Source organism: Oncorhynchus masou, chromosome 9, assembly GCF_036934945.1.
Source record: "Oncorhynchus masou masou isolate Uvic2021 chromosome 9, UVic_Omas_1.1, whole genome shotgun sequence".
In the NCBI taxonomy this organism is placed as follows: Eukaryota; Metazoa; Chordata; class Actinopteri; order Salmoniformes; family Salmonidae; genus Oncorhynchus; species Oncorhynchus masou.
In genome coordinates, this window is record NC_088220.1 from 74267546 (window position 1) to 74280689 (window position 13144).

The 13144-nt window shown below is 44.2% G+C and overlaps 1 protein-coding gene across 2 annotated transcripts; it reads left to right on the forward strand.

The window, feature by feature from the left end:
* The first annotated feature begins 3031 nt into the window (after positions 1–3031).
* On the forward strand, positions 3032–13119 carry LOC135546619 (retinol-binding protein 2-like). 2 transcript variants are annotated; one of them, XM_064975190.1, is made up of 4 exons: positions 3032–3193; positions 11646–11824; positions 12651–12752; positions 12918–13119. In XM_064975190.1, exons 1-4 carry the CDS (start codon positions 3121–3123, stop codon positions 12969–12971), a joined length of 408 nt encoding a protein of 135 aa, XP_064831262.1. In that variant the 5' UTR covers positions 3032–3120; the 3' UTR covers positions 12972–13119. The 2 variants fall into 2 exon arrangements, with proteins under 2 accessions (XP_064831262.1, XP_064831261.1); XM_064975189.1 differs by lacking the exon at positions 3032–3193 and adding an exon at positions 5471–5633.
* Positions 13120–13144: the final 25 nt, after the last annotated feature.

The window sequence follows — 13144 nt, forward strand, 5'->3', positions numbered from 1 at the left end:
GCAGAAAAATCATGCACATTACTGTAAACATACCATGGCAGAAACATCATGCACATTACTGTAAATATACCAAGGCAAAAACATCATGCACATTGCTGTAAACATACCATGGCAGAAACATCATGCACATTACTGTAAACACACCATGGCAGAAACATCATGCACAGTACTGTAAACATACCATGGCAGCAACTTCATGCACACTACTGTAAACATACCATGGCAGAAACATCATGCACACTACTGTACACACACCATGCAACAAGTTCTTCATATGCTTTAGGTTTGAAAGATAGAGGCATATTATTATTTTGTCTTTGTTTTAGACCTTAAGAGAGGTTGAATTCTCTCATGTTCACTTCCTCTCTCTCTCAATGTCTCTCTCTCTCTCTCTGTCTGCGTGTCCCTCTCTGTCCCTCTCTCTGTCCCTATCTCTGTCCCTATCTCTCTCTGCCTGTTCCTATCTCCATTGATTATGGGGCCATCACATAGGGCTGATAACAAAGTAATCAGTAATCTGGAGAGTGAGCTGCGTTCAGGGGATCTATGTGTTTGTGGGTGTTGGAAGCAGGCGTTACACAGTCAAACTGTCAAACTGTTATTTTGATGTGATACAAATGCAATAATCTCTGGTTCTAAGTAACTGCACCATTTCAATTTGAATTCAGTTACAACTTTATTGTCCCCACAGGTAAATGAATTGTGCAGTCAGGAGCACAGTACATACAACACAATCTATGCAGAGCCGTTGTTCAGCTGTTGTTGGTTGTGTGTATTTAGGGAATAGGATTGTGGCTAGGTTGACCCTACACCAAGCTCATGCATTATCTATTGTCTTAATGCACTGTTTATGAGCTAAAGGGCACATTATGAATATTAAATGACTATGGGCCAAGGCAGAAACATCATGCACATTACTGTAAACATATTATGGAAATATCATGAACATTACAGTAAACATAACATACAAATTACTGTAAGCATACTATGGCAAAAACATCATGCACATTACTGTAAACATGCCATAGCAAAAACATCACAAACATTACTGTAAACATGCCATGGAAACATCATGCACATTACTGTAAAAATGCAATGGAAACATCTTGCACATTACTGTAAACATAATATGCACATTACTGTAAACATACCATGGCAGAAACATCACGCACATTACTGTAAACATATCATGGCAGAAACATCATGCACATTACTGTAAATATACCAAGGCAAAATTATCATGCACATTACTCTACACATACCATGGCAAGAAACATCATGCACATTACTCTAAACATACCATGACAGAAACATCATGCATATTACTGTGAACATCATGCACTTTACTGTACAAATGCAATAGAAACATCATGCACATTAGTGTAAACATAATAAGCACATTACTGTAAACATACCATGGCAGAAACATCATGCACATTACCATAAATATACCAAGGCAAAAACATCATGCACATTACTGTAAACACGCCATGCACATTACTGTACACATACCATGGCAGAAACATCATGCATTTTAGTGTAAACCTATCATGGCAGAAACGTCATGCACACTACTGTAAACATACCATGGCAGAAACATCATGCACACTACTGTAAACACACCATGCAACAAGTTCTTCATATGCTTTAGGTTTGAACGATACAGGCAATTATTATTTTCTATTTGTTTTAGACCTTAAGAGAGGTTGAATTCTGTGTACCCACTCTCATGTCCACTTCCTCTCTCTCAATGTCTCTCTCTGTCTCTCTGTCTCTCTGTCTCTCTCTCTCTCTCTCTCTCTCTCTCTCTGTCCTTATCTCCCTCTGTCTCTCTGTCTCCCCCCTGTTCCTATCTCCATTGATTATGGGGCCATCACATAGTGCTGATAACAAAGTAATCTGCTTTGTATCTCTCTCTCTCTCTCTCTCTCTCTCTCTCTCTCTCTCTCTCTCTCTCTCTCTCACACACACACACACAGATAATCTCTCACTCACAAATCAAATTGACATTAGCATTAATCATGACAAAGGATTTCAAGTCAGAAATATGGTAGGTTATTGTAATTCCTTAGGAAGACTTGAAGTCAAAGCAAATACAACTACAAACCATTTATAGCTACAGAGGTAATTGGCAAATATGCAATCAGAACTGGTGGAAGTGTACAGAAAGGGTTTCCTCTTCCCCTGCAGATTGCATCTAGCCTGGTTGCCAGATCAGTTTCCCAAATGTATTTATGTTTTATTGATTTATATTTTCAGGGAAGATAATCTTTAGTAGTGCAGAGATAGATTTAAATTCCATCAATGTAATTGTCTGCATCATTTCCCTTCAACATATATTTTTTTGTAAAACATATTTTCCTTCATTATTTTCCTCTAACATTATACACCCCTCTCCTAATTGGAGTAATCTAATGGACAACAACACTTAGGCTTCTACTTCCAGTTTATACATATTCTATACCTTTTACAGACACAGTTGTCTGTTTGTTTTAATCCCATCCCTAGCCAGTTTCCCTTAGCTAAATCGTAGGAGTTAGCTAAAGCACGAACACATCTGGCAACCAGGCTACATTGCAGGTTAAATGCAAATGCCAGTGTGTTGCTTTGACTTAACATGAAGAAAATAGTCAAATGGAATCCTATTCTTTTTTCAGAAGAGAGAAATTACTTTCTGACCTTCTCCTCAGCATTGCTTTTTAGTGTCGGTGTTTACAGGTGACAGTGGAACTAGCTCTCATTGTTCTAGCTGGTGCTCTCCATCTTGTTTCCTTTCTGCATCAATACAATGAACAAGTGATCCGGATAGCCTGTTAAGAGTCAGTGGGTTAGCTGATGCTAAGTGCCTCCACACTTGACACACACACACACACACACACACACCACACACACACACACACACACACACACACACACACACACACACACACACGCCCCTTCTCTTTCAAAGAAATAGAGTGCAATCAGGCGAACCCTGCCCCTTAATTCCACACGTAAACAGGCTGTATATAAAGGGTTGGGCCAATAGAATCTACCTCTTGCATTGTGTTTGCGTGTGAGAAAAATCCCCATAGACATATATAGGGCATATACAGTAGCACAAACCCAGCCGTTGCCAAGATGCCTGCAGACTTCAATGGACAGTGGGTGATGGTCACCAACGAGAATTTTGAGGATATCATGAAGGCCATTGGTAAGCTGTTCTTCTAATGTCTGTTGGAAAATAGCAGAGATACAGACATGCAGAGAGAGATGGTGGAGAGGGAGGGAGGGAAGGAGTGAAGAAGAGAGAGGGAATTGATAGAGAAAGAGTGTGTTGTGTGTGTGCATGTGTGCATATGTCATTGGGTTTGTGTGCAAGAGTGTGTCTGATTGAGAGGAGGATGTCGGAGATAACGTTTGTGTAAAGACTATTTAAGTGTGTTGGTTAGTGAGATTGTGATAGACAGTGAGAGTGTGTGAGGGAGAGAGGAAGAGAGATAGAAAGGATTCTCTAGTGCTGCTTCATTTACTTACTGAGCTGCTGTCATGGCGACTTAACCTTGACTGTTTGTGTGAATGGGTCATACTTGTTACCACGTTGAATAAATATAGATTTACTCTTTTCCACATTTAACATCCTCCCCATTCCCATTCCCCTCCCGAGCTCTGCCAAGCGGCATCTGCATGTCACTGGCAAGCGAAGGCCCCCATCCATCCATTCAGCATGGCGTTGATCAACCACAAGTCTTTTATTATTCACGACTTTATCTGCAATTCATAAGTCCCTCCCGCTCAACCCAGAAAAATCCCCCAAAACAAACAATCCAAGGCGTCTCATTCCGTGTCGCTCTCTCATTTCCATGAGCGGATCGAAAATTACACCCATATGGAAATAGAGGGAGGAAGAAAAATATTTGGACAGGTAAATAAAAGAGCCTCATCAAAAAGAGAGATGGGTAGAAATTGAATTTGCACTTTGTGGCCAATGCAATATGAATATCAAAATGAAAGAGGCTGGCACTTCTGCAGGCTCACAGTTTACCTTATTTAGCTCTATTTCTGGTACAGTGCTATTTTTAAAGGGTAAATTAGATTGTCAACAGAGCTGGTTTGAGTGGAATAGTAATTCTAGGACTTGAGCTGCAGTCTCATAACTGAAGAGGAGGACTGGTGGCTTATGCACAAGGGAGCACAATAAAACGTATACTATACACACACCTCACTGTCCAACCAAGGTGAACAGAATCTATATGAAAACAGACTGGATACTTATCCTGAGTGTACAAAATATTAGAAACACTTTCCTAATATTGAGTTGCACCCCCTGTTGCCCTCAGAAATGCATCAATTTGTCAGGGCATGGACTCTACAAGGTGTCGAAAGCATTCCACAGGGATGCTGGCCCATGTTAACTCCAATGCTTCCCACAGTTGAGTCCAGTTGGCAGGATGTTCTTTGGGTGGTGGACCATTCTTGATAGACATGGGAAACTGTTGATCGTGAAAAACCCATCAGCGTTGCATTTCTTGACACACCAGTGGGCCTGGCACCTACTACCATATCCCGTTCAAAGGCACTTCAATATGTTGTCTTGCTCATTCACCCTCTGAATGGCACACAGACACAATCCCTGTCTCAATGGTCCCAAGGCTTAAACATCCATATTTAGCCTGTCTCCTCCCCTTCATCTATACTGATTGAAGTGGATTTAACAAATTAAATTAAATGTATTTGTCACATGCGCATCAGGTGTAGACCTTACAGTGAAATGCTTACATACATGCCCTTAACCAACAATGCAGTTTTAAGAAAATACTAAAAAAAATAAAGAGATAAGAATAACAAATAATTAAAGAGCAACAGTAAATAACAATAGTGGGGCTATATACAGGGGGTGCCGGTACAGAGTCAATGTGCTGGGACACCTGTGTCGAGGTAATTGAGGTAATAAACTCAACAAAAAAAGGAACGGCCCTTTTTCAGGACCCTGTCTTTCAAAGATAATTCGCAAAAATCCAAATAACTTCCCAGATCTTCATTCTAAAGGGTTTAAACACTGTTTCCCATGCTTGTTCAATGAACCATAAACAATTAATGAACATGCACCTGTGGAACGGTCATTAAGACACTAACAACTTACAGACGGTAGGCAATTAAGGTCACAGTTATGAAAACTTAGGACAGTAAAGAGGCCTTTCTTCTGACTCTGAAAAACACCAAAAGAAAGATGCCCAGGGTCCCTGCTCATCTGCGTGAACGTGCCTTAGGCATGCTGCAAGGAGGCATGAGGACTGCAGATGTGGCCAGGGCAATAAATTACAATGCCCGTACTGTGAGATGCCTCCACACTTGACACACACACACACACACACACACACACACACACACACGCCCCTTCTCTTTCAAAGAAATAGAGTGTAATCAGGCGAACCCTGCCCCTTAATTCCACACGTAAACAGGCTGTATATAAAGGGTTGGGCCAATAGAATCTACCTCTTGCATTGTGTTTGCGTGTGAGAAAAATCCCCATAGACATATATAGGGCATATACAGTAGCACAAACCCAGCCGGTGCCAAGATGACTGCAGACTTCAATGGACAATGGGTGATGGTCACCAACGAGAATTTTGAGGATATCATGAAGGCCATTGGTAAGCTGTTCTTCTAATGTCTGTTGGAACATAGCAGAGATACAGATATGCAGAGAGAGATGGTGGAGAGGGAAGAGATAAGAATAACAAATAATTAAAGAGCAACAGAAAATAACAATAGCGGGGCTATATTTACATTTACATCATTTAAGTCATTTAGCAGACGCTCTTATCCAGAGCGACTTACAAATTGGTGAATTCACCTTCTGACATCCAGTGGAACAGCCACTTTACAATAGTGCATCTAAATCATTTAAGGGGGTGAGAAGGATTACTTATCCTATCCTAGGTATTCCTTGAAGAGGTGGGGTTTCAGGTGTCTCCGGAAGGTGGTGATTGACTTTGCTGTCCTGGCGTCGTGAGGGAGTTTGTTCCACCATTGGGGGCCAGAGCAGCGAACAGTTTTGACTGGGCTGAGCGGGAACTGTACTTCCTCAGTGGTAGGGAGGCGAGCAGGCCAGAGGTGGATGAACGCAGTGCCCTTGTTTGGGTGTAGGGCCTGATCAGAGCCTGGAGGTACTGCGGTGCCGTTCCCCTCACAGCTCCGTAGGCAAGCACCATGGTCTTGTAGCGGATGCGAGCTTCAACTGGAAGCCAGTGGAGAGAGCGGAGGAGCGGGGTGACGTGAGAGAACTTGGGAAGGTTGAACACCAGACGGGCTGCGGCGTTCTGGATGAGTTGTAGGGGTTTAATGGCACAGGCAGGGAGCCCAGCCAACAGCGAGTTGCAGTAATCCAGACGGGAGATGACAAGTGCCTGGATTAGGACCTGCGCCGCTTCCTGTGTGAGGCAGGGTCGTACTCTGCGGATGTTGTAGAGCATGAACCTACAGGAACGGGCCACCGCCATAATGTTGGTTGAGAACGACAGGGTGTTGTCCAGGATCACGCCAAGGTTCTTAGCGCTCTGGGAGGAGGACACAATGGAGTTGTCAACCGTGATGGCGAGATCATGGAACGGGCAGTCCTTCCCCTCCTATATACAGGGGGTAGCAGTACAGAGTCAATGTGCTGGGACACCTGTGTCGAGGAAAAACACCAAAAGAAAGATGCCCAGGGTCCCTGCTCATCTGCGTGAACATGCCTTAGGCATGCTGCAAGGAGGCATGAGGACTGCAGATGTGGCCAGGGCAATAAATTGCAATGCCCGTACTGTGAGATGCCCAAGACAGCGCTACAGGGAGACAGGATGGACAGCTGATGATCCTCGCAGTAGCAGACCATGTGTAACAGCACCTGCACAGGATTGGTACATCCGAACATCACACCTGCGGGACAGGTACAGGATGGCAACAACAACTGCCCGAGTTACACCAGGAATGTACAATCCCTCCATCAGAGCTCAGACTGTCTGCAATAGGCTGAGAGAGGCTGGACTGTGGGCTTGTAGGCCTGTTGTAAGGCAGGTCCTCACCAGACGTCACCGGCAACAACATCGTCTATGGGCACAAACCCACCGTCGCTGGACCAGACAGGACTGGCAAAACGTGCTCTTCACTGACGAGTTGCGGTTTTGTCTCACCAGGGGTGATGTTCGGAATCGCATTTATCGTCGAAGGAATGAACATTACACCGAGACCTGTACTCTGGAGCGCGATCGATTTGGAGGTGGAGGGTCCGTCATGGTCTGGGCAGTGTGTCACAGTGTCATCGGACTTAGCCTGTTGTCATTGCAGGCATTCTCAACGCTGTGCGTTACAGGTAAGACATCCTCCTCCCTCATGTGGTACCCTTCCTGCAGGCTCGTCCTGACATGACCCTCCAGCATGACATTGCCACCAGCCATACTGCTCGTTCTGGGCATGATTTCCTGCAAGACAGGAATGTCAGTGTTCTGCCATGGCCAGCGAAGAGCCCGGATCTCAATCCTATTGAGCACATCTGGGACCTGTTGGATCGGAGGGTGAGGGCTAGGGCCATTCCCCGCAGAAATGTCCGGGAACTTGCAGGTGCCTTGATGGAAGAGTTGGGAAACATCTCACAGAAAGAACTGGCAAATCTGGTGCAGTCTATGAGGAGGAGACGCTCTGCAATACTTAATGCAGCTGGTGGCCACACCAGATACAGACTGTTACTTTTGATTTTTTTCCTCCCCCCTTTGTTCAGGGACATATTATTCCATTTCTGTTAGTCACATGTCTGTGGAACATGTTCAGTTTGTCTCAGTTGTTGAATCTTGTTATGTTCATACAAATATTCACACATGTTAAGTTTGCTGAAAATGAACACAGTTGACAGTGAGAGGATGTTTCTTTTTTGCAGAGTTTATGTACATGTAGGTAGAGGGGGGATAGTGTGGGTAGCCAATCCATTAGGTGTCGAGGAGTCTTATGGCTTGGGGGTAGAAGCTGTTTAGAAGCCTCTTGGACCTAGACTTGGCACTCCGGTACCACTTGCCATGCAGTAGCAGAGAGAACAGTCTATGACTAGGGTAGCTGGAGTCTTTGAAAATGTTTAGGGCCTTCTTCTGACACGCCTGGTATAGAGGTCCTGGATGGCAGAAAGCTTGGCCCTGGTGATGTACTGGTCCGTACGCACTACCCTCTGTATTGCCTTGCGGTCGGAGGCCGAGCAGTTGCCATACCAGGCAGTGATGCAACCAGTCAGGATGCTCTCGATGGTGCAGCTGTAAAACCTTTTGAAGATCTGGGGACCCATGCCAAATCTATTCAATCTACTGAGGGGAAATAGATTTTGTCGTACCCTCTTCACGACTGTCTTGGTGTGCTTGGACTATGTTAGTTTGTTGGCGATGTGGACGTCAAGGAACTTGAAGCTCTCCACTTGCTCCACTGCAACCCTGTCGATGAGAATGGGGGTGCACTCGGTCCTCCTTTTCCTGTAGTCCAAAATCATCTCCTGTCTTTATCACATTGAGGGAGATGTTGTTGTCCTTGCACCACACGGTCAGGTCTCTGACCTCCTCCCTATAGGCTGTCTCGTCGTTGTCGGTGTTCAGGCTTGCCACTGTTGTGTCATGGGCAAACTTAATGATGGTGTTGGAGTCGTGCCTGGACGTGCAGTCATGAGTGAACAGGGAGTACAGGATGGGACTGAGCACTCACCCCTGACGGGCCCCTGTGTTGAGGATCAGCGTGGCGGATGTGTTGTTACCTACACTTACCACATGGGGTCAACCCGTCAGGAAGTCCAGGATCCAGTTGCAGAGGGAGGTGTTTAGTCGCAGGGTATTTAGCTTAGTGGTGAGCTTTGAGGGTACTATGACGGTGAACGCTGAGTTGTAGTCAATGAATAGTATTCTCTCATAGGTGTTCCTTTTATCCAGGGCTGAATGGGCAGTGTGGAGTGCAATAGAGATAGCTTCATCTGTGGATCTGTTGGGGCGGTATGCAAATTGGAGTGGGCCTTGGGTTTCTGGGAAAATGGTGTTGATGTGAGCCATGACCAGCCTTTCATAGCACTTCATGGCTACAGACATGAGACTAAGGGTCTGCTTAAAACATGTTGGTATTACACACTCAGACAGGGAGAGGTTGAAAAGGTCAGTGAAGACACTTGCCAGTTGGTCAGCGCATGCTCAGAGTACACATCCTGGTAATCCATCTGGCCTTGTGACTGTTGACCTGTTAAAAGGTCTTACTCACATCGGGAGCAGAGAGATTGATCACATAGTCATCTGGAACAGCTGATGCTCTCATGCCTTTTTCAGCGTTACTCTGCCTCGAAGCAAGCATATAAGTTATTTAGCTCATCTGGTAGGCTCGTGTCGCTGGGCAGCTCTTGGCTGTGCTTCCCAATGTAGTCTGTAATAGTTTGCAAGCCCTGCCACAACCGAGTGTCAGAGCTCGTGTAGTACGATTCGATCTTAGTCCTGTTTTGACGCTTAGCCTGTTTGATGGTTCGTTGGAGTCCCACTCCTTGAAAGCAACAGCTCTACCCATTAGCTCAGTGCAAATGTTGCCTGTAATCCATGGCTTCTGGTTGGGGTGTGTACGTATTCAAATCAAATCAAAAAATCAAATCAAATTTTATTTGTCACATACACATGGTTAGCAGATGTTAATGCGAGTGTAGAGAAATGCTTGTGCTTCTAGTTCCGACAATGCAGTAATAACCAACAAGTAATCTAACTAACAATTCCAAAACTACTGTCTTATACACACAAGTGTAAGGGGATAAAGAATATGTACATAAAGATATATGAATGAGTGATGGTACAGAGCAGCGTAGGCAAGATACAGTAGATGGTATCAAGTACAGTATATACATATTATTATTTTTTTACCTTTATTTTACTAGGCAAGTCAGTTAAGAACAAATTCTTACTTTCAATGACAGCCTAGGAACAGTGGGTTAACTGCCTGTTCAGGGGCAGAACGACAGATTTGTACCTTGTCAGCTCAGGGATTTGAACTTCCAACCTTCCGGTTACTAGTCCAACGCTCTAACCACTAGACTACCCTGCCACCCATATGAGTTTACTATGTAAACAAAGTGGCATAGTTAAAGTGGCTAGTGATACATGTATTACATAAGGATGCAGTAGATGATATAGAGTACAGTATATACGTATACATATGAGATGAATAATGTAGGGTATATAAACATTATATTAGGTAGCATTGTTTAATGTTGCTAGTGATATATTTTACATCATTTCCCATCAATTCCCATTATTAAAGTGGCTGGAGTTGAGTCAGTGTGTTGGCAGCAGCCATTCAGTGTTAGTGGTGGCTGTTTAACAGTCTGATGGCCTTGAGATAGAAGCTGTTTTTCAGTCTCTCGGTCCCAGCTTTGATGCACCTGTACTGACCTCGCCTTCTGGATGATAGCGGGGTGAACAGGCAGTGGCTCGGGTGGTTGTTGTCCTTGATGATCTTTATGGCCTTCCTGTGACATCGGGTGGTGTAGGTGTCCTGGAGGGCAGGTAGTTTGCCCCTGGTGATGCGTTGTGCAGACCTCACTACTCACTGGAGAGCCTCACGGTTGTGGGCGGAGCAGTTGCCGTACCAGGCGGTGATACAGCCCGCCAGGATGCTCTCGATTGTGCATCTGTAGAAGTTTGTGAGTGCTTTTGGTGACAAGCCGAATTTCTTCAGCCTCCTGAGGTTGAAGAGGCGCTGCTGCGCCTTCTTCACGATGCTGTCTGTGTGGGTGGACCAATTCAGTTTTGTCACTGTGGGGACGACGTCATCGATGCACTTATTGATGCACTTGTTGATAAAGTACTCCTCTATGCCATCGGAAGAACATGTTCCAGTCTGTGAGAGCAAAACAGTCCTGTAGATTAGCATCTGCTTCATCTGACCACTTTTTTTGTAGACAGAGGCACTGGTGTTTTTTGCTTGTATGCAGGAATCAATGGGATAGAATTATGGTCAGATTTGCCTTCTGGGGGGCAATGGAGAGCTTTGCACACATCTCTGTGTGTGGAGTAAAGGTGGTCCAGAGTTTTTCCCCTCTGGTTGCACATTTAACATGATGATAAAAATGAGGTAAAAGTGATTTAAGTTTCCCTGCATTAAAGTCCCCGTCCACTAGGAGCGCTGCCTCTAGATGAACGTTTTCCTGTTTGCCTATTGCGGTATACAGCTCATTGAGTGTGGTTTTAGTGCCAGCAACGGTCTGTGGTGGTATGTAGACAGCTACGAAAAATACAGATGAAAACTCTCTAGGTAGATAGTGTGGTCTATAGCTTATCATGATATACTCTACCTCAGGCGAGCAAAACCTCGAGAATTCCTTAGATATCATGCACTAGCTGTTGTTAACAAATATGCATAGACCCCCCCGTGTCTTACCAGAGGCTGCTGTTCTATCCTTTCGTTGGAGTGTAGAACCCGCCAGCTGTATATTATTAATGACATCGTTCAGCCACGACTCGGTGAAATATATAATATTTCAGTTTTTAATGTTCAGTTGGTAGGATATACGTGACAAATTACATCAATAAGGGATCATAGCTATCACTTGTATTCACCTGGACAGTCTGTGTCATGGAATGAGCAGAACATCTTTAAATGTTGACGTTGTTTCACTGTGTTTCCTCCAGATATTGACTTTGCCACCCGTAAGATCGCCTGTCACCTGACCCAGACCAAGGTGATCGTCCAGAATGGAGACAAGTTTGAGACCAAAACTTTGAGCACCTTCAGGAACTACGAGGTCAACTTCACCGTTGGGGAGGAGTTTGAGGAGGTCACTAAGGGACTGGACAACAGGACAATCCAGGTCAGAGAGACACTTTGTCACTGCACTCCGTTTCTCTCAGATTAGAATAAAAGAGATAGTCATAAGCACTGCTGTGAGTTGTTGACCCTGGCTTTATGGAAACATACACACATATCTTCATCCTGGACTAAGGGGTAGACGTAACATAGCAAACTAAAATCCTGGACACTCAAATTAGTGATGATATGTTACATTTGGTATGGCATTTATTAATTTCCTTCATCCATTTCCTATGATATGTTACAAATTGCAATTTGTGATATGTTATGAATAACATTTAGAACACAAAGCCATTAGCTTGCCAGACGTTGAAGTTACATGCCCACTCAGCCAACCCGACCAACTACCCTCCTTTAGTTTTTGCCTTTTTTATTTATTTTACTAGGCAAGTCAGTTAAGAACAAATTCTTATTTTCAATGATGGCCTAGGAACAGTGGGTTAACTGCCTGTTCAGGGGCAGAATGACAGATTTTGTACCTTGTCAGCTCGGGGATTTGAACTAGCAACCTTTCAGTTACTAGTCCAATGCTCTAATCACTAGGCTACCCTGCCACCCCTTTAATTACCTTCTGTCTTATGCAACAAAACCAAACGTAACATATACTTATTTGAGTGTCCCAAATGTTTATTATGCTACGTCTACTCTATGCTACCGACCTGATATCTTAGCTGTGGGGAATTTGGGCAAATGTGTGTCTACGGTAAGCTGACTGTGTGTGTGTGTGTGTGTGTGTGTGTGTGTGTGTGTGTGTGTGTGTGTGTGTGTGTGTGTGTGTGTGTGTGTGTGTGTGTGTGTGTGTGTGTGTGTGTGTGTGTGTTCTTCAGACACTGGTTACCTGGGATGGAGACAAGTTGGTGGCTGTGCAGAAGGGAGAGAAGGCCAACCGTGGCTGGATGCAATGGATAGAAGGAGACCTGCTACACCTGGTGACTGAGAGAAAGATGGAGGGGGGGGTTAGAAAGAGAAAAGAGAGGAATGTCCTAGACTTCAACGTCAAGATACAGAACATTACAGATTCTTCATACCTAAGACAAGGGGTATATGTTATTTGATTGTCTCATTGTCTTTCTGGTGGTCTCTTTTTCTTTCAGGAGATCCACGTTGAAGACAAAGTCTGCAAACAAGTATTCAAGAAGAAGCCCTGAAACATCTGACATAACCTTTTTTATTGTAAAATGACCTTCACGTGTTTCTGCCTGCATAATTATGTAATGTACTTATGATGTGATTGTACATACATTTAATAAATACGTCATGCATCCCAAGCAGATGGGAGGCATTGACTTTGGTCAATGCATTAACTGATTATTTATATGGG

What these genes read in the sequence shown, in the direction of transcription:
- LOC135546619 (XM_064975190.1), top strand. Translation starts at nt 3,121, where the DNA reads ATGCCTGCAGACTTCAATGGACAGTGGGTGATGGTCACCAACGAGAAT. An exon ending in GGATATCATGAAGGCCATTG is followed by an intron (nt 3,194 to 11,645) that starts GTAAGCTGTTCT and finishes TGTTTCCTCCAG; the next exon opens with ATATTGACTTTGCCACCCGT. An exon ending in TGGACAACAGGACAATCCAG is followed by an intron (nt 11,825 to 12,650) that starts GTCAGAGAGACA and finishes TGTGTTCTTCAG; the next exon opens with ACACTGGTTACCTGGGATGG.